The 25,802-nt window shown below is 49.7% G+C and overlaps 1 protein-coding gene across 1 annotated transcript in view; it reads left to right on the forward strand.

The window, feature by feature from the left end:
• ITGB3 (integrin subunit beta 3) overlaps positions 1 to 25,802 on the forward strand; it is a 56,272-nt gene that overhangs the window by 10,969 nt on the left and 19,501 nt on the right. Inside the window, exons 2-9 of the mRNA XM_084749571.1 lie at positions 3,760 to 3,845; positions 14,850 to 15,045; positions 16,030 to 16,282; positions 19,714 to 19,876; positions 20,461 to 20,622; positions 23,151 to 23,246; positions 23,847 to 23,936; positions 25,056 to 25,190. Coding sequence (XP_084605697.1) covers positions 3,760 to 3,845; positions 14,850 to 15,045; positions 16,030 to 16,282; positions 19,714 to 19,876; positions 20,461 to 20,622; positions 23,151 to 23,246; positions 23,847 to 23,936; positions 25,056 to 25,190 — 1,181 coding nt within the window. The remainder of the gene's footprint in view (positions 1 to 3,759; positions 3,846 to 14,849; positions 15,046 to 16,029; positions 16,283 to 19,713; positions 19,877 to 20,460; positions 20,623 to 23,150; positions 23,247 to 23,846; positions 23,937 to 25,055; positions 25,191 to 25,802) is intronic.

Here is a 25,802-nt window from a genome sequence, read left to right on the forward strand (position 1 = left end):
TGATGAGTCAGCCACTTTGCGCCACTGCATTCCAGGGCAGGAATTGGTTGGAGAGCTTGTTGGGGGCGAAATATTGGTTCTTACACTATCAACTTGGGAGTCGTTAAAAATAAGAGATCAAGGGAGCAGGGTAGCCCTGACTTCCCAAAGGACACATCCCTGCAGCTCATCCTGGGAGGGGCCTGCTGTTTCTTATTTCACATTTGGCAAGGCCTTCCTGTTGTGGGTGTAAGTTAAGGACTCATAGGGCAGGCTGCCTGAGAATGGATGAATGCATACATGGGTGGACTGGGAAAGGTTTTGAAGGATGACTGGGGCTGGGCTGTTCAGTACCTCAGGAGGGTAAAGGCGCTTGCTGCCGAGCCTGGCAGCCTGAGTTTGATCCTCAGGGCCTGCACAGAAGGGGAGAAGCAGCTCTCTAGTTGTCCCCCAGTTTCCACACGTGTACTTCTTCCTTCACACATGCCTTGCATGCTCCTTAATTCACTCTCTCTCTTTCTCTCTTTCTCTCTCTCTCTCTCTAACAAAACAAATAAATGTAATAGAAAAGAACTTGACAGTAGCCACATCACCTCCAATCTTCACCTTAACTATTTCCTCCTGGGTTTCCTCTCTTTCCAGTGAGCATTGGTGGTGTTTATGTCCAGGGCTACTCTTTGCTGCCAGTCTCCATGGAAACTCTCCAAAGAGGAGGGCTACTATGACAGTCCAGGTCAGGTTCCTCTCAGAACTCTCCTGATCAGGCTGTAGTGAAGAGGGACCATGTCCATGTCCCCAGGAAAGAGCAGTTTTGAGGCCGAGACCTGGCCAGACTGCCCTTGCAAGGAGAAGCAGCCTTGGGTGGCACTGCTGGTTTTGTGGGCTCAGAACCTGGCACCCGTGGGGATATTAGCTACTCTGCCTCCATTAGACATTGCATTGTTGAGAGTGGCCCCACTCTGATGCACTGGGGCCAGGCTCGGAACCAATGGCACAATCACCACCTCACAATTTACATGTGTGCACACACAGACGCACATACCTCCCTCTCAAACACACACACTCTTCTCACATACTCTTTCACACACATTCACGTTCTCCCTCTCTGTGTCTCTCCCTCTCTCTCTCACACCTATACACACACACTCCTGTTTTATTCAGGTCCAAGAACAGAGCCCAGGAGTTACTCATGAGCTTGTCATGGCTTCTCATTGGTCACACTTGGAAAGGCCTTTGAAGCAACATAGAGCCAAACCTCTGAGGAAGCCTGGAGCTTGTAAGCAGTACTTCAAGGATCCCATCCATGTACAATCCAGTGTTTTGAGGAGATTAATGATAGCCTATATTGTCTGAGGTTCCATTTACATATTGCATGTATGCATTTATTTATTTATCTATGGTTTTTTTTTGAGACAGGGTTTCTCTGTGTAGCCTTGGCTGTCCTGGGCTCACTTTGTAGACCAGGCTGGCCTCAAACTCACAGAGATCTGCCTGCCTCTGCCTCCCTGAGTGCTGGGGTTAAAGGTGTGCACCACCACACCTAGCTTTATACGTGTTTTTATGTCTATATATCTAAATCTGTATCTAGGTATTGAAATCGAATCTTGCTGTGACTGGCCTGGTACTCTCAGTGTAGTTCCAATTCAAGACAGTGATCTTGCTGAGGCCGCCTGACTGTTAGAGTTACAGGTGTGCACCACCAAGCCTGGCTCTACAGGTTTTATTCTAGAAACAAAATAAAACTATTTAGGCCCAAACCTTTCAGTTGGTGCCAGCACATCTTTGGGCTGGTTTAGGCGGGCGGGCAGGTCTCAGGGGGTCCGGCTGATCTTTCCTTTTTCTTTTCTTCTCCTTCCTTCCTTTTTAAATTTTATGTCTGCACTGGGGATGGAACCCAGAGCCACATGCATTCTAAGCATTCATTGTACCATTGAGCTATTTCCCCAGCCTCTTAAAACGACATTTTCAAAGAGTGACAGGTGCGATTTTCCTACAGACAAACAAAAAAAAAGAACATGTATCAAAGATTTTAACCAGTTTAAACAATGTGGGAACCAGTAAGGTGTTGGGACTAATTCAGAGGGGCATTCAAGGGACTGAGTTTTATGGTTGGTCAGTCATACAGAAACGAACTGGCTAATGTCTGTAAAAGAATAGGCTTTAACACTTGTGGCTTATGCTACGACGATGACCAGGTGAGCATCTTTGACATTTTTGTTGGATAAGAATCGTATGGGTTTCTCTCATAAAAATAGATTTACATCGTGACCAGTTTTCTGTGTTAACTTGTACAAAGTTGTAAACCTTCTGTTCAAGGTGAAGATGCAAGCAGTCTCTGGCCATGGCAGGCCCTTTCCTTTGTGAGTTCTGTCCAGAGGCTGAGATGGCTAGAATTTGGTCATAATAAAATAGATGTTTGATTCGATGAGAAGTTCTGGAGATAACAGGAAAACACCCCAGTATTTAGGATAATTTATTTGGAAATAGATTTACTGTGGACAGAGCCAGAAATAAGAGTTATGGGCAAAGGAGACCCTTCAGGAGTTGGGTAAGAGACCCATCAGGGTAACTGGCAGCATGAGGAGGGATGGATCTTCCTTCAGCTCCTAGGAGACAAAGGCTTCCCTCAGGCAGAGGGGCTGTGTCTGAGGCCAGGGACACCAAGGCAAGGGAGAGGCTTCCACAGAAGCTAGCAGGTTTTACTTCCCGGCTGCACTTCTCAGTGCTATTTTGGTCCTCTGGGCTGTTGTCCCTCCCTGCAATCTTCTCTCTGCCTTTCGTCAACCTGAGAGGACTCCTCACTTTTGAGTGGTGTCTGGAAGCTTCCTGAATTTTTGCAAAACTCCTGTGCGATAGACCAGCCATTTCATAGTGATGAGGTGAGTTGCTCAAGAGCACAGGCCCTTGCTTCCAACTCAGAGGCGCCATGTTCTTTCAGCCTCCGTTGGTCTTTCCTGATCTCCAGTCCAGCCGTTCCCAATGCTGTGACCCTTTAATACAGTTCTTCATGTTGTGGTGACATCCCCCTCAACTTCCCCAGCCCCCACTCCCTCACCCTCCTGCCAACCATAAAATCATTTTGTTGCTACTTCATAACTGTAATGTCGCTATTGTTATGAATTGTCATGTAGGTGTATGACATATAGGAAATCTGATGTGAGGATGTAAAGGGGTCGTGACCCACAGGTTGAGAACCCCCCCCCCCCCCCCCCCCCCGCTCTAGGTCTTTTGCAGATACTTGACCTCCAAGGCAGGTGTATTGGAAAGCTTAACATGTGTTCAGACATGGGGTATGGCCATTAACGTTACCCTGTCCCCTGTACCACAGCATTTTAGGTGTTAATCTTACTTCATCTGAGCCTTAGGTCCTCTGTGTGGTGGCCGTGACTGTAACTAGACGATTGGAGAAGGCACGTGGCCACTGCTCTGGGCCGTGGCTTTTCACTTGCTCAGTATAGGCAAGTATAGGCATAGAAGCGGTTGCTGATTAAAGCCTTTCTATCGGTTCTGACTGGGCACTCGGGTCGGGCACTCGGTCCTATCAGCAGCTGTCACTGTGGCCTCATCAGTGCTGTAGGAGTGAGTTTCTCCTCATCTTCTTTATTTTCCTTCTTGTGTTATCAATAGCCCATGTTTGGTAAATGTCTGGGGTGGGGTTAGGGCGTGTGTATGTGTACTTGGGATATGTTCACCTGAGTGTTTGGGAAATCTGGGGGAGTCAGGGCACGATGGCCACTGCCTTGAGCACATCGGCTGCTAATGTCTATGCCTCTGTTGCAGACTCCAACATCTGTGCCACCCGAGGCGTGAAGTCCTGCCAGCAGTGCCTGGCTGTGAGTCCCATGTGTGCCTGGTGCTCCGATGAGGTAAGGAGCCCTCTGCCTTATTTTGTCAACGCAGAAACACAACTCTCCCCCCAAAAGGAGTGGAGCCAACTGTACCGACCGTGGCTTAGGGACACGGACTTAGTCTGCTTCTCATACTGTGTCCCAGCATGACAGCCAGTATAGTGAAGGCTTTATAGTAACAGAACAGAGAAGGTGTTTTAGAAGTACGTCGGCTGCACATCCGGTGAGGCAGGTGTCGGTAAAGCGAGGAAATATCTGGTACGGGCGTCTGGTATTCACGTCCCCAGCCCCTGGGTTGGTGGAAGCTAGGACTCTGCAAAGACCAAAAAGTTCTTGATAGTCTCAGGAACGTGAAATGAAACCCAGAGGTGAGCGAGCGATGGTTACTTAGCAGGATAATATAGCCCCAAACAACTTGGCTCCCAACCTGCAGCATTCGTTTGGCCTTGCAGAATGTTCAACACAGGTATGGCTCCCCACCCTCACCCCCACCCCTCACGGTACCCCCAAACTTCAGTTCATACCTTGTTTCTCTAGATGTAGGTGCTTCTGTGTATGTGCAGACACACAGAACCATGTCCTTCCTCCTAAATGCAGTTTCTTTCCCCTTCTGAGCAAGACCAGGTGACATCTTCCGATTGGAGGATGGTGGGAGGTGGGGTAGTAAGTCCGGAAGCCTGCTTTGCACTGTCACTCCAGTTGGCTTGGGCATCCTTTTTGCTGTGCCTGTTGCTAGCCTACCCCAGCCTTTGCTTGCTTTGGGCTGGAATATCTCAGGAAAGAAAGGCTTTAGTCTCAAAATGAGAGAGGTGCTAGGGGTATGGAAGGATGTCAGTCTATCCCCTGAATAATCATCACCACCATCGACTACTCCTCCTCCTCCTCCTCCTCCTCCTCCTCATCCCGGAATTGTGTGTGTGTGTGTGTGTGTGTGTGTGTGTGTGTGTGTGTGTGTGTGTGTGTGCGCACTTTCTTAGAGATCTTTTTTTCTTCCCTTTCCTTCCCTCTGATGATGCAACCTCTCCCTCTACTTTCTTTCCATCCTTCCTTCCATCCTTCTTTCCTTCCTTCCTTTCCTCTCTGAGGTGTCAATGGCGGAAGGAGCACAGCCCATTGTTGAGGACCAGAGGGTGACAGGAAAGGGTTAGCTGTGTCTAGGCGGAGGGGTTTGTTGTGTCTGAGGCCCTGGGGAGTGAGTGTGTCTGAGGGAATGGCTAGGTTTGTGGCCAGGCTGGGAATTTGGAGCTGGCAGGGGCTGATGGGGAGGTAGGGGGTGCATGTGGCTGGAGGTTCCCAGCAGTTACAATGGGAGTGATTCACGGCCCCTCAGCAGGTGGTTACCTTGCTGCTGGGTTGAGAGCTACCGCCTCTGCCCAACACAGCTCCTGCCTCACTCTAGCTATGCCCTCCTTCTCCATCTGTTTCTCTTCTGGATCCTTTGGGTTTCCTAAAAAGGCAACCTCCTGGGCAGGCTGGGGAGGAAGGGAGCTGAAGGCTGTGTTTATCCTCTAGCGGTGGGCGGCCAGAGCCTCCCAAGGCCAGCTCCATACACAGACAGCTTTGGCCTCTGCTGTTCAGCCCAGGAACTGCTTCTAGAGGCAGCTGCCCACCATCTGGGCCAGATTGATCTCATTTAGCAAATGAAACATTTTCTCTGGGGCTTGGGGAGGGTGAGCCTTTTCTTCTCCACTCCCCCCCCCCACAGGCGCCCCTCCCCTCTGGGCTGTGCTGGAGTGGCTTCTTCCTTCTCATTTGTCATATCCTCCTGCCGTTGGTCACCACCGTGATTCTGTTAGGCATCCTTTCCGAGGAAGTTGTAATTCTGCATAAACTCCAGAAGAAGGAATGGCGTGTGGAGGGTGTCTTGCTTGGACTGGATGGCCTCAAGTTGGCTGACTAAATCAGAGAGGAACTTCCTGAAGGAGATCTACTGGAACTCAAAGGGTGTTTCCCCCTCCTTTCCTCCCTTTCAACCTTTAGTCAGTGTAGAGACAGGCAAGAGAGTCTTGGCAAGCAAGAACCCCCCCCCCCCCCCCCCGAGAGTATGCCCTTCAGAGGGGTGTCCAGTCCCATCCTGTCCCGTCCCCTTCTTCCATTTTTTGCTGGGCTCTGACCAGCCAAAGCCTCCCTCCGCCCCCTTAAGCCATGCTCACAGATTCCATGTGACTAGACACGAATGTGGAATATTTACCAGTCACTATGGTGACTCTTCGCCCTCTGGGGCGGACTGAAGGGGCCAGAGGGAGAGAGGCTGGGGGTGGTGGTGTGTGCTGTGTGCTGTGTGCTGTGTGCTGTGTGCTGTGTGCTGTGTGCTGTGTGGCAGCAATCAGCCTACTGATGGGGTGGAGTCAGGAAATGGGTGGCAGCTAGGACTAAAGGAAACTAAAGAAGGGAGGTAGAAAGCCTAGCAGCCCCCTTAGAATGGAATACAGTGAATCTACCATCACTAAGCTAGAGGGGGGAGGGGCGGGGCCTGTGGAGTCCGATATGGGGCAGAATGTGTCAAGCAGGGAGGAACCCTGGACTGTAACTAGAACATGGCTTATCTTCCCCCCTCCCCCCCAGAGGGGGCAGGACTTCCTTTTACACAGCACAGGCTTAACTATTGAGCGTGTTTTGGTCTTGACTTAAAACAACCGAAGGTGGAGCTGGGGCTGGGGTGGGGGTTGGGGGGGTGAGGGTGGGGGTCATGCCTCGAAGCCCTGTACCTCCCCTGCCTTGACTGTTTTATTTAGGTGGTGCTAAAGCTGGCAATGTCTCTGAAAACAACTGGTTGGGCTCTGCTTGTGGTCCTTAGACAGCAGCCCTTGGGTGTGTATAGCAAGCGCTTGGCTGGGTAAGAGGGAAGTGGAGCCAGTTGTGTGAGTGCGGTGTTTTGGGCTCATCTGCATAAGGGTGTGTTCTTGGAAAGATAGTGTCTTGCTTAGTAACAAGGGCTGGGGAAATGTGTTATCTCTGATCAGTACAGCTAGCGAGGACACCAGCTTCACACAGAGCGAGAACCTGTGGTTTTTTTGGCTTAAGTGGTATCATACTGGAGTCTAGAACTTTCCAAAATCATAGGGTAATTTGACAAGCCTGAAGTGCTTGTTAAATAGAAAGGCTCCCGGGATGGACCCAGGACCTATTGCTGTTACGGTAGCAAGGGGACAGACAAATACTGCTACTGGCGTGGGCGGGGGGGGGGGGGGGGGGCAGGGGAGGGGGCATTGGATGGGTCAGTGGAGGAGGAATTGGGGTGCCAGATAATTACCGAACACCTGATTCAAGTTGGATTAAAAAAGCAAATAATTTTGCATCTTGGTATAGTTTGAATGTTTTCTAAATTTGGCCACCTTAGGGCAGGAGGAAATGCTAGGAATTGGCACACAGGCTTGAGCACAGGTTGGAAGGTGAGGCAGCTCACAAACTGGCATCCAAGAATGAAAGAGGAAGAACGGGGTTTGGGGCCAGCAAGTAGGAGACTCCAGCAGGACCTTCTTTCGCACTCTGTATGTGCAGGGGAAAGGCTGAGGAGGGCACTATCTACAGGTGTGTGTGTGTGTGTGTGTGTGTGTGCACACATGTGTTTTTCTGTGTGTATCAGCATTTCATGACCATGCCTGTAGTTTTTTTTATACTTATTTTAAATCTGGAGCATAGATGTCCACCTGGAGTTTGGCCCCAAATTTGTTATTGTTAAAAAAAAAAAATTGGATAGTAGGGTCTGGAAACGTAGCTCAGTTGGTAGAGTGCTCACATTACATGCATGAAACTCTGGATTCAACCCAGCACCGCTTAGACTGGGCACGGTGGCAACACGCTTGGGGTCTTGGTCCTCAGGAGGGAGAGGTAGGAGCATCAAGGTAGAGGCATAAGTTCGAGGTTGGACCAGGGAGATGGCACAGTGGATAAGAGCACTTGCTGAGCTGGGCGGTGGTGGCGCACGCCTTTAACCCCAGCACTTGGGAGGCAGAGGCAGGTGGATCTCTGTGAGTTCGAGGCCAGCCTGATCTACAACGCTAGTCCAGGACAGGGCTACACAGAGAAACCCTGTCTTAAAAAAGAAATGAGAAGTGGACGGTGATAAAGGAAGAGACACCCAATATCTTCCTCTGGTTTCCTTATATGTGTGCACAGGCACACCTACACACACGTGTATGTATGTGTGTGTATATGTATGTATGTATAACACACACACATGGGAAACAAAAATTCAAGGTACATTTTGCCTACATACAAGTTCAAGGCCAGCCTGGGGTAAATGAAATCCGGCCTCAACAAACACGGAAGCAAACACAGTGATAAGAGTGTGCTCCTCCTCGTCGTCATCATAACAACAAAGCACGAATCCTAACAGCTGTAAACTAAAATGGCTTCTCCTCCTTTTGTCTTACCTCCCTACTTCTCTCAGTGTTCTGCTAATTCTACAGGACTGTTAGGTTTCTGAGCTCTCACGTCAGCGATAGCAAAGGGAAGGAGACAGCCTGGTCTTACCTTTCAGTGTTTAGCCTTACTTACCATGGCAGCCAATCAGACAGCAGTGTCAGTTTGGGGCTAGGGAGCGTGTGCTGTGACTGAGCCTAGCACACCCAAGTTTCCCTTCCAGTGTTTCCTTCAAGGAGAGCACGGACAGTGACAGTGCCGGTTACCATGGGGACTGTAGCAAGCCTACACTTTTACTTTTATTTACACGGGACCCCCCAGAGGATTTGAGTTTATTTGACTCATCCTGAGACTTTGTATTTTGAAATTATCTCACAGGCTTATTTTAGCTCCTGCCCAACCCCGTGAGACAGATATCACATGGACAATTATTCATGCTGTACTTTCCCCACACAGGATTAAGGGGGACTGGCCCTAATGGCATGTGTCACTCGCCCAGGAAGCGGAGGGAGGTAATCTATCAGCTAGCAGAGCTCAGGGCCTGGAGCCTCCTACCTCTGTGGGTGAGCCCCATCCCACCACGGGGCGGAGCTTGACTCTGCATAACATCCGGTTTTGGTGGGAACTAGAAGCCCCTTTCTAGTTTTCCTCTCATTCTTTCTCCCATCTGGTACTGGGGTGGGAACGTGGCCAAGGGTGTTGAGGATATTGCGTGGTACCTTTGGGATCTTCCCAGAGCAGGAGGCTCTCAGGAAGAGCTGGGCTGATGAGCAAGCCGGTTAGGTTTCTGACCTCTGACGTCAGCGATTTCTGACCTCTGACGTCAGCGATAGCGAAGGGAGGGAGACAGCCTGGTCTTGCTTTTCAGTGCTTAGTTTTATTTTCCCGAGGAAGGTCATAGGGGGTGTGAGCCTTCAGCTCTCTCTCGTTAAGACTGTGGAGTTAGCAAGTGGAGTGAAGGAAACTCTGGAACAAGCGTTCTCTCCCCTTGCTGAGCCTGAAGACACCTGGTGGCATGCCGGTCTCCCTCACCTCCTGGTCTCCCCCTCCTGGCTCGCTCCTTCAGCGTCTTTGTCTTGTTCTGGAAAAGGCTCAGCTCCTCTGGCATCTTGGCGATCTAATCATTGCCTTCTAGGCAAGGTTTTCTCTGAGGTCTGTGGGCAGCTGGGATCACAGAGAAGATTGGTGGTGTGTGTACATGTGTTTATGTGTGTACATGTGTGTGTGTGTGTGTGTGTGTGTGTGTGTGTGTGTGTGTGTGTGTGTTCTAGAAGGAAGAGACTGCTTCCTGGGAGCGTAGGGTTTGGAGGGATGAGAGATGGGTGCCCAGCAGTTAGCTCCTCCCACCGCTTTTCTGTTAGGTGTCAAGGTAGAGATTTTTCTTCTCTCATAGTCACCCACGGCTTGTGATGTCTCTATTGGGACATTGGAAGCTTAAGTTGTGGCGCCCGCGCCACCACGGTACTGAGTTGAGGGTGAGGGACTGCGGATTTAACTCATGCACGCGCGCGCACACATACACACACACACACACACACACACACACTTAACACAGCGGGTCCTTCGTGCTAAAAGAGCAGCAGCCGCAGCCGCAGCCGCAGCAGCGGTTTATTATTCTCGTCCCCTTCAGAGTTCCAAAGAGCCTTCTTCAGGAATCCTCCTCCCAGGTGAAATCCCTCAAGAGGTGATTGCACACAGGAGGAAAAGTCTCGAGGAAGGGAGGGGTGCGTTCTCAGAGTCAGTAAACATGACTAGCTAACCAAGATAAACACAGACATGGAAGCTGCTAGAAACAGAACATGAAACAGCAAGACAGGCAGGCAGCCCAGTCGGGGCTGGTTCCTACATAAGTTTGTTTTTGTTTTTGTTTTTGTTTCTCTGTGTAGCCTTGGCTGTACTGGCCTCCTCGTATTGTAGACCAGGCTGGCCTCAAACCCACAGGGATCCACCTGCCTCTGCCTCCCAAGTGCTGGGATTAAAGGCGTGTAACACCACTGCCCGGCAAGAAGGTTAAGTTTTATTCGGCTTGTGGAGGCCGTTTCTCTGCTTCCATATCTGAAAAACTCAGAGAGAAAGAAGGTACTGGCCAGAAGTCCCTTTCCCTTTGTGTTTGTGTTTGTGTTAGGTTTGGGCTGTGTGTGTGTGTGTTGGATGGAGAGAGAGAGTGTGTGTAATATGTGTGTATGTGAGGGTGAAGTGTGCATGTGTGTGTGTGTGTGTGTGTGTGTGTGTGTGAGAGAGGATGAGGTGTGAGCATGTGTGTGCGTTTGTGTTGCTACCGTGTCACCATCCACACAGGTCAGGCCTTCAACTCATCAGAGGGGGAGCGCTTAGCTTTAGAATGTGGGTGGCTGTTTGTGGACCGATGTCTCTGCAGGCATCCAGGAGACCAGGTGATGACCAGCTGAATCGGAAGGAAGGACAGTCATCCCACATCCATGTCTTGTATCAAGTTCTCCGAGTGCCTGGGGGTGTTCCCTGCCACGGTCCCTCCCAACTAGCTTTTCTACTTTTCATTACATCCCCTAGGCCACAGAATGCAATCAAACTTACTTTAGGAGGCGACTCACAGTTGGGTCGCTCCCAAGCTCTGCAACTTTGGGCGAGTTACCTAACTTCTTGAAGTCTCAAATTTCTTACCTAGAAAGTTGAGCTCCTCATTTGTGAAGCTTCCTGTCCTTAGGCTCCTGACTTGTAAGATAATTACCAAGCGTTCATCGTTGCAGTGACTCTAGCGATGTGCCCATCCTGTGCCTTCATGCAGCAAGTGCTCACTAATTAACAGCTGTTGTGGGATATTGATAGGGTCTTATTTTTGTTTTTGTGGTGGTGGTTTTGGAAAGTGGAAGGAAATTGAAGTCCTAGACATTGGGAAATAGGTCCAGGTACGGGTGTGCCAGCTTCCAGAGCGGTCCCCTCAACTTGGCACGTGACAGCCAGTCGTGTGCTCATGCAGTGCTGGCTAAATATGCTTAGTTGTCAGGGTACAGTGGAACCGAAAACGTCACGTTTCCTCACCCCGCTTATCAAACAAATCAGGAAGCTAAGGCTTAGAGTGACTTCTGTGGGGTCACGTGGCTAACTAATGGTGACCTAGATCTGGGGCCTGTTTCCTGACGGTGTCTTTCCAAGAACATTTACTTCTTGCATGTGAGCACACACAGAGTTGGGAGGTAGAGAGGAAACGAGACAGTGTGTTTTTTTGTCCAGAGGGAAGGAGGAAGGTGACAGAATGGGCTCCAGGCAGCTGCCCGTCCTTATGGTATTTTTCCCAGCTTGTGGAATTTATTCATAGATAGCTTATTCAGAAACTACTTATCAATGCATCCTATTAATAGCTAACACTTATTGAGCACTTACTATATACGTGGCCTTATTTAGCCTGGCATGGCATCCTGTGATGGAGGGTTCTTCTTCTTGTTGTTAGTTATTAAAAAAAAATTTTTTTTTTTTAGGGCTGGAGAGATGGCTTAGAGGTTAAGAGCACTTCTGGAGTACAGGGACACATGTGCAGGTAGAACATTGTATACATTAAAAAAAAAAAAAAGCCAGGGTGGTAGAGAGGCACATACCTTTAATCCCAGCACTACAGGAGGCAGAGGCAGGTAGATCGCTGGGTGTTCGAGACCAGCCTGGTCTACAAAGTGAGTCCAGGACAGCCAAGGCTACACAGAGAAACCCTGTCTCGAAAAAAATTTGTTTATTTATTTTATGTATGTGTACTCTATCTGCATGTACACCTGCAGGCCAAAAGAGGGCATCAGATCCCAGAATAGATGGTTGTGAGCCACCATGTGGCTGCTTGGAATTGAACTTAGGACCCCTGGAAGAGCAGACAGTGCTCTTAACCTCTGAGCCATCTCTCCAGCCCAATTGTTAGTTCTTTTTAAAGTGATTTTTTTTTCATTGTGGTAGAATACATGTAACAGAATTTACTGTCTTGACCTTTCTGTGTGATTGTGGTGTGTGTGTGTGTGTAGATCTATTTTGTGTGTCTTTCTTTCACCACCTATTTCTTGAGACTCGGGATCTGACTGAACCTGGATCTCACCAATACAGTGAGCCTCACTGATCAGCAAGCCCCAGGGATCCTCCTGTCTCTGCCCCCCTAGCTCTGGGCTTGCAGCTATGCATCACCATACCCAGGTGTTTGTTGTCTTAAACATGTGTACAGGGGATCGAGCTCAGGTTTCACGCTTGTGCAGCAAACACGGTCCTGACTGAACCGTTTCTTTTGCTATTTTTCCACCATAACTGTTTTAAGTGTACGGTTGAGTAGCATGAAATCTATTTATAACGTGAAGCCCACACCGTCAACATCCCCATAACTAATTTCATTATGCGAAACTAAAATTTGAGCCTATTAAACAACTCTTCCTTCCTCTTCTCTGCAGCCCCTGGTAACCCTCATTTCCCCTTCTGTCTCTGCGGTCTTGATTGCTATCTGTAGCCAAGGACGATTACCCCACTTCTCAGAGGGCACCGGGCTTAGGGAGCCGGGTGTCATGCCATGGTACCCAGTTAGTGGCAAGGATGCTGAGAGTCAGGCTTAGGGAGCTGGGTGTCATGCCATGGTACCCAGTTAGTGGCAGTGATGCTGAGGGTCAGGCTTAGGGAGCCGGGTGTCATGCCATGGTACCCAGTTAGTGGCAGTGATGCTGAGGGTCAAGCTTAGGGAGCTGGGTGTCATGCCATGGTACCCAGTTAGTGGCAGTGATGCTGAGGGTCAGGTTAGGGAGCTGGGTGTCATGCCATGGTACCCAGTTAGTGGCAGCGATGCTGAGGGTCAAGCTTAGGGAGCTGGGTGTCATGCCATGGTACCCAGTTAGTGGCAGTGATGCTGAGGGTCAGGCTTAGGGAGCCGGGTGTCATGCCATGGTACCCAGTTAGTGGCAGTGATGCTGAGGGTCAGGTTAGGGAGCTGGGTGTCATGCCATGGTACCCAGTTAGTGGCAAGGATGCTGAGGTCAGGCTTAGGGAGCTGGGTGTCATGCCATGGTACCCAGTTAGTGGCAAGGATGCTGAGGTCAGGCTTAGGGAGCTGGGTGTCATGCCATGGTACCCAGTTAGTGGCAGTGATGCTGAGGGTCAGGTTAGGGAGCCAGGTGTCATGCCATGGTACCCAGTTAGTGGCAGCGATGCTGAGGGTCAAGCTTAGGGAGCTGGGTGTCATGCCATGGTACCCAGTTAGTGGCAAGGATGCTGAGGTCAGGCTTAGGGAGCTGGGTGTCATGCCATGGTACCCAGTTAGTGGCAGTGATGCTGAGGGTCAGGTTAGGGAGCTGGGTGTCATGCCATGGTACCCAGTTAGTGGCAGTGATGCTGAGGGTCAAGCTTAGGGAGCTGGGTGTCATGCCATGGTACCCAGTTAGTGGCAAGGATGCTGAGGGTCAAGCTTAGGGAGCTGGGTGTCATGCCATGGTACCCAGTTAGTGGCAGTGATGCTGAGGGTCAAGCTTAGGGAGCTGGGTGTCATGCCATGGTACTCAGTTAGTGGCAGTGATGCTGAGGGTCAGGTTAGGGAGCTGGGTGTCATGCCATGGTACCCAGTTAGTGGCAAGGATGCTGAGGTCAGGCTTAGGGGGCTGGGTGTCATGCCATGGTACCCAGTTAGTGGCAGTGATGCTGAGGGTCAGGCTTAGGGAGCCGGGTGTCATGCCATGGTACCCAGTTAGTGGCAGCGATGCTGAAGGTCAGGCTTAGGGATCTGGGTGTCATGTCATGGTACCCAGTTAGTGGCAAGGATGCTGAGGTCAGGCTTAGGGATCTGGGTGTCATGCCATGGTACCCAGTTAGTGGCAAGGATGCTGAGGTCAGGCTTAGGGAGCCGGGTGTCATGCCATGGTACCCAGTTAGTGGCAAGGATGCTGAGGATCAGTCTCAGCCAGCTCCTTCCTGTGCTTTACCCTCTACTGTCTCTGCTTTGTCTCCTTCATCCTGGGTGAAGCGGGGAAACAGGGAACCGCAATCATGGAGCTTATAAAGCAGCCAGGGTCTAACACCGAAGCTTTAAATGGCTTTGACCTTGACCCACAGGAAGAAGCATTTCATATATTGTTACTCCTTATGTGTGCTAAACCCCCTCCTCCAGGAAAGAAAAGTGTCCCCCCCGCCCCCAAATAACGTTGAAACTTTTGTTTTTGTTTTTTGTTTTGTTTTTCTGAGACAGGGTTTCTCCGGTGTCCTGGACTTCCTTTGTAGACCAGGCTGGCCTCAGAACTCACAGAGATCCACCTGCCTCTGTCTTCCTAGTGCTGGGATTAAAAGCATGCATCACCAAGCCGGGCTGAAACTTTTATTTATATGCTTGGGTATTTTCTATTCTATTCAGTTCTGTTTTTCTTAATAAACCTGATTTTGAGACTCAAACTAATGATATGTTACAGTTTGGAAAACACTGGTTTAGCAGGCACCTTCCTTAGTGCTCTCTCTTCTTAGTTGTCGGTTCACAAACAGGCACTAACTCAGCCTGTTCGCCCTTCCTGTGCGTGTCCCTAGAGACTGGCCTGACGGACCACAGCAGTCCCGTTTATGCTCGATGATTAGCTCCAAAGGGCTGGGTAAGGTCTAAGCCATTGGGAGGTGACATGTCATGCAGGGCGCATACCCTCCCCAGCTCTGATGTCGGGCCTTCCCCTTGGCCTCTCGTCTTCCTAGGCTTTGCCTCAGGGCTCAGCGCGCTGTGACTTGAAGGAGAATCTGCTGAAGGACGGCTGTCACATAGGGTCCATTGAGTTCCCAGTCAGTGAGGTCCAGGTCCTGGAGGCTAGACCACTGAGCAGCAAGGGCTCTGGAGGCAGCGCCCACATCACTCAAGTCAGCCCTCAGAGGATTGTCCTTCGACTACGGCCAGGTAGGCATTGGGGGGGGGGGCTCATCTTGGGGGAGAGAGCTGGAACCAACGCGCACAGGACATCCGTTGAGGGTCTGAGCGGAAGCTCTTGGGGGAGGCGCAGCATAGACTAGGAATGGGGGACAGAGTGGGGGTGGGGCGTGGTGGGCAGGAGAATGGAAGAAAATGAGCGAGGGGGGTCAGGATCTGGGTCAGAAGAGCTGAGTGTGAATCCCAAACCCTACCACATTGCTCGTCATTTGTCTGGGTTAAGGGGCTACTTAGCTCTTCTGGCTCTGCTTCCTCCTGGTGTGGCTTAGCTAGTTTATAGCTTGGTGTGGCGGTGCAAAGGAGACGGAGGATGAGAAAGCAATTTGTGTGCCCATTTTCCACAGGGGATAGGGAGTGTCTAGGAGCAGACAAAGTAAGGACAGAAGAGGGAAGGGTATTAGGGGTAAGAGCGAGCTTTTTCGAAGCCTGGATGCTTGACCCGACTGAATCAATATGTAAAGCGTTGACGGGGTTTGGAGAAAAGCAAGGCGCGGTTCGCTTCTGAGACAATAGCTCTGGTCAGCCTGGAACTTACTGTGCAGCCCAGGCTACCGTGCAGTCGCCTCCCCGTTTCTGCCTCGTGCGTCCTGGGATTCCAGGCGTGTGCCACCATACCCAGCAGAGTTCCCGTCCTTTACGAAGTCTGAACTGTAGCAAGTGACAAGAGCTATATGACTTGGAGTGGTAGACCCTGGGGACCCAGAGGATCACACACATGGGCATTTAGACACGGTGGGAAATCACAGAAGGGAAAAGAAGCGCTTCAAGAGACGGCGAGAGGAAAGGGGTTGTAAGGTGTGGGTAGTGGGGGGGAGTCGACCAAGCCTTTCAAGCGTAATTTGATCAAGCAGTTATTTATCCCCCATGGCAGCCTACTCATGTATTTAATCCTAGAAGAAGGGGAAGCGGGAAAAAAAAAAAACCCACACAACTTAACATCCTTCTACCTTCTAGATGATTCGAAGATTTTTTCACTTCAAGTGCGGCAGGTGGAGGACTACCCCGTAGACATCTACTACTTGATGGATCTGTCTTTTTCCATGAGCGACGATCTGCGGAACATCCAGACCCTGGGTACCAAGTTGGCGTCTCAGATGCGCAGGCTTACTAGCAACCTTCGCATTGGCTTCGGGGCCTTTGTGGACAAGCCTGTGTCACCGTTTATGTTCATCTCCCCACCAGTGGCACTCAAAAACCCCTGTTACAGGTAACCCCCTTTCTCCACAAGCCAGCGGATCGCCCCTTTCCCTTTGTCTCAGGCTTGTCCAAGTCCTGGTTCCCATTTTTAGTTCCAGCCTTTTTCTTAAAAAATTTTTTTTCACTCTCCATTTAATATGTATGTGCTTGTATCTGTTTGTTCTGGGTGCCCATGGAGGCCAGAAGAGGGTGTCAGATTCTCTGGGACATGGGTCACACAGGTGGTTGTGAGCTGCCTGACATTGGTGCCGGGAACCTAACGTTATTCTTCTGGAAGAGTACCAAGTACCTTAACCACTGAGCCATCCCGCTACCCCCTCTGAGGTTGTTTTGTCAGCCACCTCATGCAAAACCCATAGCATTTCCACCTTGTTCTCTGCCTGGCAGATGGGCCTACTATCAGGAGTATTGTGCCGGCAGGGCTCAAGGCTGCTCGGCGTCTTACACAGAAACGTCATCAGCTCCTTAGCTTTGTCACAAATGGAGAGAGGAAAAGAGAGCAATGAGGGGGGTGACAGCAAAGGCAGAGAGCAGCGTAGATAAGTAACAATGTAATTAGGATTTCAGAAGGATTGGCTCGGTTATCATTCTTCTGGTCATCTAGGGCACAGTGTCAAGATGCAAGAAAATTAAATTGCTTTATTGAACTCTTTAGCGGTATGTAAATGGTTAAATTCTCACTGTTCACCTCCTTTTAAAAAGTATATTTAAGGGCCTGGAGAGATGGCTCAGTGGTTAAGGGCACTGGCTGTTCTTCCAGAGGTCCTGAGTTCAATTCCCAGCACCCACATGGTGACTCACAACCATCTATAATGTGCCATGATGTCCTGTTCTGGTGTGCAGGTGTACATACAAGCAGAGCACTGTATACATAAAAATAACTAATTAAAAAAAAAGTATATTTAAAAAATTAAATTGTTTTATGTGTATCAGTGTCTCCTTGCTTGCATGTCTGTATACCATGTGTGTGCCTGGTGCCATCAGAAGCCAGAAGAAGGTGTCAAATCCCCTGGAGGTGGAGTTATAGATGATTGTAAGCCACCCTGTGGATGCTGGGAATTAAACCTGGGTCCTCTGGAAGATCAGCCAGTGCTCTTAACCATGCAATCATCTCTCTAGCCTTCACACTCCTCCCCACCCACTGCCTGTTTTTTTGGAGACAGAAAAATTTGCCACGTAGCCTAGGCTGGCCTCAACCTCCTGAGTGCTATATCACAGACATAGCTAACCCGCCTTAGCCCTGTCCCTGGAGGAGCTCTAGGGCTTGAACTTAGGGCCTCGCGGTTGCTAGGCAAGTGTCCTATCACGAACAGCATCCCCCACCCCTGTCGCTTACATGTAGTTCCCTTTCTTGCTGTTGTAACCAAATACCTGGTAGAAGCAACTCAGGGGAGGAAAGGTTTCTTTTGGTCCACGGCTCAGAGGATGTTTTACCCATCACGACAGGGGAGGCCTGAAGTCTGAAGTGGCTTGGTTCATGGTGGCAGGAACTGGTGGCAGCTACTTGCTATGTGCCACAAGGGCTGGCAGTGGAGGGACCCAACCCCATCCACATAACCCTGTTTGTGCCAGCTAGGCTCTGTGTTAGAAGGTCTACAGTCTTCCCCAAACAGCACCACCACCTGGGGACCAAGTGTTCAAACACATGAACCCATGGGGCCCATCTCCCATTCAAACCACAGCAGCTTACTTGACAAAGACTGAATCTATGTACGGTAGTGGTTTAACGCTATGATTACTGGGGCCGGAGAGATTGCCCAGTGGTTAAGAGTACTTCCTGCTCTTCCAGAGGACCAGACAGAGTCTAGTCCCCAGTACCCGAGTCAGGTGGCTTTGAACCCAAGTCTGGAGCTCCAACTCTAGAGTCTCTGATGCCTCCATGGGCACCCGCTGCATACACGCACTCTCTCTGTCTCTGCTCTCTTTCCCTCTCATGTTTCACCCAACCCCAGACTTAAAAAAATAAAATATAGGGCTGGAGAGTTGGCTCAGTGGTTAAGAGCACTGTCTGCTCTTCCAAAGGTCCCGGGTTCAATTCCCAGCACCCACATGGCAGCTCACAACTGTCTGTAATTCCAAGATCTGACACCCTCACACCAATGCACATAAACAAAAATTAAATAAAAATATTTAAAAAAAATAAAATAAAATATATTAAGATGATTTCCGGGTTGACAAGGCACGAATTTACTTCTTAACTTGAAAAAAAAAATTCTACAGTATAGTTTTAAAACGTCTGTCTGCTCTATATGTTTCCCCAGAAAAGATATCAGTTATCAGTTAGTCTGGGGATAGCAGTGCTCCTGTCCACATGATCTGTAAGTTTAATGGACATCTGCTTTATTGTTTCAATAAAACAGCCTTAGTGGAAACAACCGTGATACTTTGAGCCTCACTCCTGTATAACTGCTTTACTTGGTCTCCTTATGAGAGAAGCTACATTATGCCCCATACCTATCCCACCTCCAAGCTATGCCTCCAGCCCCATGGTTTTTTTTGTTTTTTGTTTTTGTTTTTTTTTTTTGAGACAAGCTTTCTCTGTGTAGCCTTGGCTGTCCTGGACTCACATTGCAGACCAGGCTGGCCTCGAACTCACAGTGATCCGCCTGCTCTCCCTCCCCAGTGCTGGGATTAAAGGCGTTCGCCACCACGCCCAGCTCCAGCCCCATGTCTTTGTTCGGCTTATTATGTATTGATTACTTTTCTAGTTGCTGTGCCCAAATACTTGATGGTTGCAGGTTCTGTGATGCTGTCAAAGAGCCCATGCTTGGTAAATGGGGAGCCGGGGTTTACTCTGTCCTGTCTGGTTTCATTGCTGCCTTCCTTGCCCTTTGGGCGATCTGCAGATATGGTCGTGATGCCGCAAGTAGTTTGAAGGGCTTGGAGTCTAGGCTGTCTCAATGATTGCGATTCTGCCGGGCTGGAGGTGTAGGTGTGTGGTAAAGCATTTATGGGGCATGCATGAGACTTTGGGTTCAATCCTCAGCACTGTAGGGGGAGGGGGAGAGAGAGAGAGAGAGAGAGAGAGAGAGAGAGAGAGAGAGAGAGAGAGAGAGAAAGAGAGAGAGAAGAAGAAGAAGAAGAAGAAGAAGAGAAGAGAAAGAGAGAGACAGACAGACAGACAGACAGACAGAGACAGAGACAGAGACAGAGAGAGAAAAACCAACTAATATGATAGACCCCTGGCTTGGGCGCCTCTGTCTGTCTCTGTGTCTCTCTATCTCTCCTGTTTTGTTTTTAAGACAGGGTTTCTCTGTGTAGTCCTGGCTGTCCTGGAACTCACTATAATAGACTCAGAGATCCACCTGCCTTAGCCTCCCAAGTTCTGGGATTAAAGGCATGCTCCATCACAGCCCAGCCCATCCCTCTCTCTTTACCTGACCCCAGTATTACCTCCTATTATGGCTTCTGCTGAGATGATCTTTCAACCTCCTCCCCTAGTATGAAGAACTCATGTTTGCCCATGTTTGGCTACAAGCACGTGCTGACGCTAACCGATCAGGTGTCCCGTTTCAATGAGGAAGTGAAGAAACAGAGTGTGTCACGTAACCGAGATGCCCCAGAAGGCGGCTTTGACGCCATCATGCAGGCTACGGTCTGTGATGTGAGTTTGGAGGGCAAGGGGGTTCCAGGTGTAGCTGGCACAAATCGAAATGGGGAAGGAAATAGTTCCCTTGGGGGTTTCCGGTGTGATGGGGGATAGGAAGCAAGCAGGACTTTGTACACAATGAGTAATAAATCGCTCCTGTGACATAGTCCCTTTTTATCCATGCCAAGCACTTCTTTAAACCACAGTTGTCCCAGGTCTTCCCTAGGGAGAGCATCTTCCCACATTTCCTGGAATTATGTCAGAGTCAAGCCTGGGTTCACTTGACCTCAGCCAAGTGGGCAGATGGTAGGGTGGGATTTCTTCTAGCCCAGGCCAGCTCTGTGGACACAGCTGGGTTTCTGTCACTGGAGGAGTTCTGTGTGGAGGTGAAGAAGGCATCAGTTAGACTCATGAACTAATCCACAGTGGGATGGCTTTCCTAGGGCAAACAAAGCCTGAATCAGAAAGCTCTTGTTTGTGTTCCCAGGCTGGGGGCTTAGGTCCATCTCCAAGGCAACCTGCCCAGCTTCCCAGGTATGGAAGTCTCTGTTTCATACTAATGACACAGCTGAAGTTGTTGTTGTTGTTTTTTTAAACAGGAAAAAATAGGCTGGAGGAATGATGCATCCCATTTGCTGGTGTTTACCACTGATGCCAAGACCCACATTGCCCTGGATGGAAGGCTGGCAGGCATCGTCCTGCCCAATGATGGGCGGTGTCACATTGGCAGAGACAACCATTACTCTGCCTCCACTACCATGGTGAGATGCCTGGTCCTACTGTGGTCCTGGCTCACTGATAGGGTTCTTTTATTCCACCCAAGGCTTTTGTGTGGATTGAAAATGGCTCTTCCTCTGAGTTCTTCCTCTTCCTCAGCCAGTGCTTATTCATGCCATATCCCAATGGGGCATCCTCATCCAGGGTATAAGCTGTCTGATCAGGATTGATGTCCATGCCTGTGGTCCACGTTTACACTGAGTACACAGTTATCAGCACCAGCATCTTGTCATCTAGAAAGGACCCAAGTGATGCTGTACCCAGGCCCCCTTCTTGGAATCAAGTTCACTTGTAGTTACTGGGGAAAGACCAGGGGGAGAGGGGGAGACAAAGGTTTCCTTGATGAAATGAAAAGCCCAGAGAGCAGAGCCTCTTGAGGAAAAGTTAAAGGGCACAGAGTCATTTGGTTTCAAGGAAGGATGGTCCATGGATAATCTAGGATGATAATTAAGAAAACTTCTGAAAAGTTATTTTATATGTTCTCATTAACTATAGACAGTTAATTAAATAAGAGGGAAGGAGATTAAATTGAGATAGGAGAAACTTCTGTAAGCCATTTAAGACAAACGTACCAATGTTTAAAATAATAGCACTTTGGGTATTTGGGAGAAAGTCTTTTTTGAAATTAAAAAAAATTTTTTTTTTCAAGACAGAGTTTCTCCGTGTAATAGCTGTGGCGGTACTGGACTCTCTTTGTAGACCAGCCTGGCCTCAATGAACTTAACTCACAAAGATCCAGCTGCCTCTGCCTCTGCCTCTGCCTCCGCCTCCTGAGTGCTGGGATTAAAGGCGTGCGCCACCACACCTGGCCTGGGAGGACTTTTTACCTGTCTTGCAGTTCCTTCCCCACACCCCAAATTCATTCTCTTGAGGCAGGGTCTTGCTGTGCAGTCTGGGCTGGCTTGTAACTCTTAGCCTTCTTGCCATCATCGCTTCATGGATGTGAGGGTTCAGCAACGTGTCACTCTGCCTGCCTGCTTGTTTGGTTTTTTTTTTGAGAAAGGGTCTTGTCCTGTGTATAGCCCAGGCTGGCCTTCACCTTGAAATCCTTCTGCCCCAGCCTTCTGAATGTCGGGATTAGAAGTATGTGCCACTCACCACGCCTGCTGTTTAATTCTAGTCTGGAGACTGAACACAGCATCTCTCATTATATTACGTATTTCTCAACCACCGAGCCACCCCTAGCATGCTCTTTATTTGCCTAGGTTAAAAAAAACAAAAACAAACAAACAAACAAACAAAAAACCAGAGGAATCGCTTGGAGCTTAAAGGTGATCGGAGGCAGGAGACTGGACCGGAGCTCTCATGAGCTCCCTCGCAAGGTCTAGGATCCCATGGGCATCGTCAGTCTTGCCTGCTGTCTCCACTTCCTTTGTATTAGCCATACCCAGGTTGAGGGCTGTGAGACAACGCGCGCGAGCCAGCATTCACTAGTCTATACAAGGCATTGGCCGGGAACCGAGAGGAGATGGAAAGCTGTAAGGACCCTACTCTTAGGAGATTTTGGTTCAGATGAAGAGAGGATATAGCCCTACACATTATTAATAGCACAGACTGCATGGTGATGCTAAGTGGGTGGCACAGTCAAGGGCTGTTGGCAAGCAAAGGAGGAGAGCTCTTTAGGAACCGCGGTCGTCAAGGAAGGCTTCCCGAAGGAGGCCGATTACCCAGATGACGGTCACTCCCGGTGGCAGGAGCATGAGGTTAGCACTGAGGAGAAGAGGGTTAGGGGTGAGTGAGTTTTGGACTGAGAGGCTGAGACCATGTGGCAGAGGATCAGTAGAGCGAGGCTAGGGCATTTGTAGCGCCACAGGACTGAGGTCTAACCCACGGAGCTGTTTCGAATCTGAGCTGGAAGGAAGGTGCTTGGTTTCGGAGCGTCGCTGGCCCAGGCCGCCGGTCCAGGGGTCGTAGCTTCTGTTGCTTTGCCTTCCTCACTCACGCGTTGCCCCATTTTCTGTTGCTAACGACACAGTAGCACAGACACGGTAAGTTGAAAAAGAACTTTAGTTTTGTTCTTACAACTTTTGAGTTTGAGGGGCTGCATCTGGTGAGGATCATCTTGCTGCCTGCGTCCCGTGACTCAGGCCGTCATAAAGCAGAGGTCGGGGGTGAGGGTGGGGGTGGGGGCATGTGTGTGGGTTTCTGCTCGTGTGGTTTCCATCTTGTAAAGCTAGCAGGATTCAACTCTGGAGGCTTCGCTCTCATGACCCGCAACCCTGCTTATCTCCCAAAGATCTACCATAACAACGAGGGGTGGGGGTGGGGGTGGGGCTGCTTGCACCCTCACAGCATCTCACAGTAGGAATTAAAGCCCGAGGGACACGCTGGCCGAAGCCACACCTCAAACCACAGTGCCTCACTTCGATTAGTGGGTCAAAATCTTTAAAGTTCCTGTTGCCCTGGGCATACCCCAAATAAGACAAGCTCAGGGGCTTTAGACTCCCCGAAGCATGTGAGTGGTCTCATTAACCTCTCCATCTTCCCTGCCCCCCCCCCCCCCTTTTTCTAGGATTACCCATCTCTGGGGCTCATGATTGAGAAACTATCACAGAAAAACATTAACTTGATCTTTGCAGTCACTGAAAATGTTGTCAAGCTTTACCAGGTAATTAAGCCTCTGGGGCTTTCCCTCTTGTCACCACAGATGGATCTGTCCCAGGTGGCCAGCTTCTGCTGTCACTAGCCAGGGGACCCAACAGGAAAAGACCTTAACATTCTTCCCTGTAGCTTTTTTAATCCTCCAACCTTTAACCTACTCGGAACAGTGTGTTGATGGTTGTGTTGGTGGTGGGGGATAAGTCAGTTGGGTGGGTGGGGTATAAAAGTTTCTTTTTTAAAATTGTTTTTTTAAAAAAACAATTTATCAAATATGAAAATCTGGTAGATATGTTCTGGTAGTGACAAGTAAGATAAACCACTGTGCCCTCCAAAGTTCATTTTAAGACTTCCAGTTGGGAGTAGGGGCACACTCACTTTAATCCCAGCACTCAGGAAGCAGAGGCAGGGGGGAATCTCTGAGTTCGAGGCCAGCCTGGTCTAGAGTGAGTGCCAGGACAGCCAGGGTTACACAGAGAAACCCCATATTGAAAAACCAAACCAACCCAGAAGCTCAAAAAAAGAGTGCCAGGGTGACAAAGGAGATCTTAAGGAGGAGGAGGAGGCCATTTTCTTCACTAAGCTGTGGACATCTTTGTCTTCTTTCCAGAATTACAGTGAGCTCATCCCTGGGGCCACCGTGGGAGTCCTCTCTGGTGACTCAAGCAATGTCCTCCAACTCATCATTGATGCTTACGGGGTAAGAACGCTGGCCCAGGAGCCTGCTGAGTCTGCTGGATGCGGCCTACTCAGCAGAGCTTCCTAAAGAGAGGTGAAAGACGGACGTGGTGCTCAGTCTATGAGGGAAGCTGACACAGCTGAGGAAAGCTTTCAAGAGATGACATTTATCAAAAGGCCAGGCTTGGCCCGGGGGTGGGAGAACATCAGCTAGAAACAGTGCAGTATGGAAGTCTGAACGTCATAGGCCCTTACAAGAGAGAAGAGGCTTCCCTTCAGAAAATAAAGAGGAGGTTCCTTAAGAGTGACAGTGGGAGAGGTGGAGAAAGGGAGAGGGAGTAAGTGGGAGAGAGAGAGAGAGAGAGAGAGAGAGAGAGAGAGAGAGAGGGGACAAACTCCCCCGAGAGCGATGGCAGGGAGGAAGACAAAGGAGCCTGCTCGAAGAGCAGCCTTTACCTCCAGACCAAATCTTCCTGAGGAGTCTGTGACAGATCACCAGAACAAAGGGAAGGCTTGGCTTTTTTTTTTAAAATACACTTTTAGGAGTGGTGGGAAATTTCGTATCATGTGATTTAGTTGAACATGGCACACAGAGAAGCCAGGTACTGCGTACACGGAGAGCAGTCAAGTCAGCGCACAGATTGCTTTCAAAGTCTCTTCCCGAAGAGAGCTGCAGGGAGGTGGGGCCTGACTCAGGCTATGGGGTCGTGCCTAAAGGTGCAGGCCCGTGTTCTAACCCAGCTTGGATTTGGGAACCCTAATTTGCCATTCTCCCATTGGCCTTCCTGCTTTCCTCTCATATCCCGAAAGATAGATGATGACCAGCCCTGGGAATGGTGCCACCTTCTGAAGAGGAAATGGGCCAGAAAGGAAGGCCAGGGAGTAACAGGGACAGTTACAGAGTCGGGGGGCTTAGAGGTGAAGGGGTCTACAGATGGGCGTCCAATGGACAAGGAGCAACTGTAGGCCCTAGCAAGACACAAAACAGGTGACGGAGCACAGACTCTGTGGCAGCAACCACCAGATAAAGCCCCAGCATCAGGCATGGCCAGGGCAAGTCTGAGGCCAGGGCCTTGGCTTTGTGAGGGTGGACATAGCTTTTGTCTTGTTTCCTTACCTTCTTTTGCCACTGTCTGCTCAGAAAATCCGCTCTAAGGTGGAGCTAGAAGTCCGTGATCTCCCCGAAGAGCTGTCACTTTCCTTCAATGCCACCTGCCTCAACAACGAAGTCATCCCAGGCCTCAAGTCGTGTGTGGGACTCAAGATTGGAGACACGGTGAGGTGGGCTAGTGTAAAACTCGAGTAAGGGTTTTCCAAAATAGAAATTACTATGTTTGTCAATAAGCTTCAAGCGCTGTGGCTGGGCAGACTCTCATCTGTACTAACTTGACTCTGTTGGCCTGGTCTACTTCCCAGCCTGCGCCCCGTTACCTGCCTTCTTGGTCTCACCCTGGCTGCTCCTGCTCCATTTGTGTCCTTATGGTGACTCCCTCATGGGGACTTTCCTCTCTCTCTCTCTCTCTCTCTCTCTCTCTCTCTCTCTCTCTCTCTGGCCCCGGAAACCTCTCCTGCCCAGCTATTGTCTGCTCAGCTCTTTAATTAAGCAATCAGAAGGCGACGAGGACATTGTTTACAACACACCAAGACAGGAGGTGCTCCAAATCATGACAATGCCAGAGTCAGACGCAACCAGGTCTCCGGATACAGAAGTCAGCATTTGAATACACAGTGCACAAAACCATCCTCCAACAGGCTAGGCAGGGAGTGACACTGAAACTCTGACCCAGGCAAGTCTGGAGTTGGTGTGTACCCCACCCCTTGCCAGAGTTAGATGTGTAAATGCCAGAGCTGTCAATCTTTCCTCTTTTTTTTAAAAATATATTTAATT

Source organism: Acomys minous, assembly GCF_964271855.1.
Source record: "Acomys minous genome assembly, chromosome: 12".
NCBI lineage: Eukaryota > Metazoa > Chordata > Mammalia > Rodentia > Muridae > Acomys > Acomys minous.